This window comes from Fomitiporia mediterranea (genome assembly GCF_000271605.1).
Source record: "Fomitiporia mediterranea MF3/22 unplaced genomic scaffold FOMMEscaffold_670, whole genome shotgun sequence".
Lineage (NCBI taxonomy): Eukaryota > Fungi > Basidiomycota > Agaricomycetes > Hymenochaetales > Hymenochaetaceae > Fomitiporia > Fomitiporia mediterranea.
Genome location: NW_006761055.1, coordinates 1 through 2,956, shown reverse-complemented (window position 1 = coordinate 2,956; position 2,956 = coordinate 1). Strand labels below are relative to the sequence as shown.

The 2,956-nt window shown below is 35.3% G+C and overlaps 1 protein-coding gene across 1 annotated transcript; it reads right to left on the bottom strand.

The window, feature by feature from the left end:
• Nucleotides 1-794: 794 nt before the first annotated feature.
• On the bottom strand, nt 795-1,255 carry FOMMEDRAFT_163479 (uncharacterized protein; the record flags this gene model as incomplete). Its single annotated transcript, XM_007272257.1, has 2 exons — nt 795-908; nt 1,181-1,255. The coding sequence occupies 2 exons, from the start codon at nt 1,253-1,255 to the stop codon at nt 795-797; spliced, it is 189 nt and encodes a 62-aa protein (XP_007272319.1).
• Between the last annotated feature and the right edge of the window lie 1,701 nt (nt 1,256-2,956).

The following is a 2,956-nucleotide window of genomic DNA, read 5'->3' as shown; positions in this document are numbered from 1 at the left end:
GAAAACTAGTAAAATAGACAAAATAATTGATCTCAATTTCTGAGAAACAGTATAAGGCATTATAAGATCCAAAAGGTTTGTCAATATTCAAAAGGTTTATTAGTATTTCAAGCCTAAGGAAAGCTTGCTGTTCTTTATAATAAGTAAAGACATTGTATACATTATAAGGCATAAAAGATTTGTTCACATTATAAAGGTACATAAAGTTTTTTATCCCTTACAATAAGTAAAATGACTTATATTTGATCTTGAAAATGATGAGGAGTATATACTATAGGAAGGATGGTATTAATTATAATGTATGCAAATTAATATAACAGTCTAAAAGACTGTTCCAAACCAATATACATTTTTCTGCCTTATAATGTTGACAGAAGCCTTACTAAAGAATTGCAATGTATATACAAACTCTACTTATATTCATTTTACTTTTTTGCCCTTACATGCATTAATAATGATTCAAATTATTTATATTTTTGTGGCAATATTACAATGTTACTAAATACTAATTATAGCACTAACAGGTGCAGGAGTGAGAAGAAAAGTGGTGAAAGCAGAAAGCATACTGTATGAGTGTCAGAGCAAGAAATGAGACAAACAGCTGATCTTGTTAACACAAAGCAAGGGAAACAGTTACAAGACTTGCTAAATGAGGCAAGTAAGGTGAACATCAATGTGTAGAATTAGAAAGTGGAAAAACGAACCTAAACCTTATCCATGTGTGTATTGTCTGGCAGGTGAGTGTCTTACATTTGAGTAGCCAGTCCTTGACCCTGGCCAGCCAATCCTCCTGCTTAGGACTGTCCACACCCTTTGCAAGCCTTCTGAGCTCTCAAAATGGCTGCAATTGATGACTCCTTGTCCTTCTCAGGTTCAATAGTGAGCAATTCACCAGAGGAGCTGAAAACCTGCCTAGAAACCCAGTAGTTAGTTAATGTAGCTTTAAGTAAATTTAAAAATGTATAAAACATACCTATTCTACCAATTAAGTGTGTCCTAGACCCATAGAGACTTGTGGTCTTCAAAAAACTTGAGAATAGTGTAATAAAACACTTTGAAATTAAAATTTTCATTAACCTTACTGAAGGTTTCAAGTGTTAAAATAAAAAAGCACACCTATCATATTAAAAGTATTGTCAGTGTTGCTAGATTATATTACTATCACAGTCTGAGTACTTACCTGGACACATATGTAGGCAATCATCTCTAGGGTGACAGACTTCATACCTACAATCTCAGCATTATTTGCCTGCATTGTTTTACCTTTACTACCAGACTCAGCATCTGTAGAACTTGGGCTTGTAAAGATCAGCTGAAGGCACTATAAAAGAAGTATCAGTATTTGTAAATAATAATAGGAGTGTACTTACTTTGACAAGAAAACAGTCTCAGAATAGGCCCTTGTCCATTACTTCTGGATTGTATGACCCTTCCTCATACAGGAACACAGGGAATGACCTATGTGTGATTGGGTATTTTTTTGACTTTACATTGTCTTCAAAACTATACAGTAAGGATATGAGTAAGAGTGTTCATTTTTTGTTTGACTTCATCTGTTAGTCTGCATACCTTTCCTTACTACTGTGTGCATACAGGAGTAGTATTAGTACAATCATCTGTAACAATTGTGGATAGTGTATTGAAACTCCTGTGTAGTGTCTAAGAGAAGATCACAGGTGATTTGTTAAGTTTGAGGGGGAGCTAAACCACAAGTCTTAGGAGACTAGAGTGGTTCTGAACAGGTGCAAGTTCTTCCAGTGCAGTTGCAACCTTGGAAGAGTAATGTGAATAACAGAAAGTGCACTTTGCAAAGCACACAACAAACAATCTGATACAGAAAACAACAAAGACTAAAACTATGCCTCATGCTAGAGGACTTTGAGACATGAGACAAGAGCTAAATCAATGGGTGAACTATCTGAATTCCCCCTGTATCTAGTACATGAGTAGCTGTATTTATAGTTTTCTGAGTTCTGGAAAAGTGTAGTACTAACAGGGAAATGCCATGACTGAACAAAAGAAAAATAACAAAATATACAAGAACAAATAAGAGAACCTTTTGCTAGAGGTTGGAAGAAAATAGGGTGAAAATGTATGAGGAAAATTTTAAGTAGTCTGCATTCTAGCCACAGGAAATGTTATGCAAAAGGGAAAAGCAAGATTTACATTGAAAGAAGTAGAAGGTTCTCATACTGTTATCATCTGATTGGTACAGACAAAGTGTAGAGAGTTTCAAGATTTCTGGCAGTCTCCTGAGATCAACACTTTGATTGCCCTAATGTCCTATCTGATTGGAAGATTGTAGTACTTTGATCTAGACAATAATGATGTGATAGTTTGCTGAGCCACTCACTGTGACACAACTTGTGTTCTGAGCCTGTGATAAGCACATGATCCATACATCCTGTAGAGAAAACAATGTGTGTAAGCCAATTCTGAGACTGTACACTCTTACAGTTCTGTTTGCAAATGCTTACAATACAGAATAGTTAGGTGTTCTTAGAGTAGGCTTCTATGAGTCACATAGGTGTTTGGAATTGATTGCTGTGATTGTCTGCATGTGATGTACAGTTCTTAGTATGATGCTAATTGTTTCATCTTCTAGCATGTCTGCTTGTGACTGTCCACAGTCACATGGTTGATTTAATGATTGGCAGGCTGAATGTAAGTTCTGTGTGTGTGTGAACATTGTTGCTTATTCTTCCTGCTTCCTTCTATCACTCTTACTATATTATTGCTACTCCCTAGCAAATCCAACAGTAAGTGTTACACTCTTTTCTACTCTTTTTATACTGATTTTGTGTTAGCATTTATTCTGGATAAATGTGTCATATGTCTTAGACATGTCTTCTGAGACATACATCCAAGACACACAATATTAGATAGCATATATAATACTTAATATAAGGACAATGAAGCTCATAGGACACATATAACAGTACACAACACATTACCA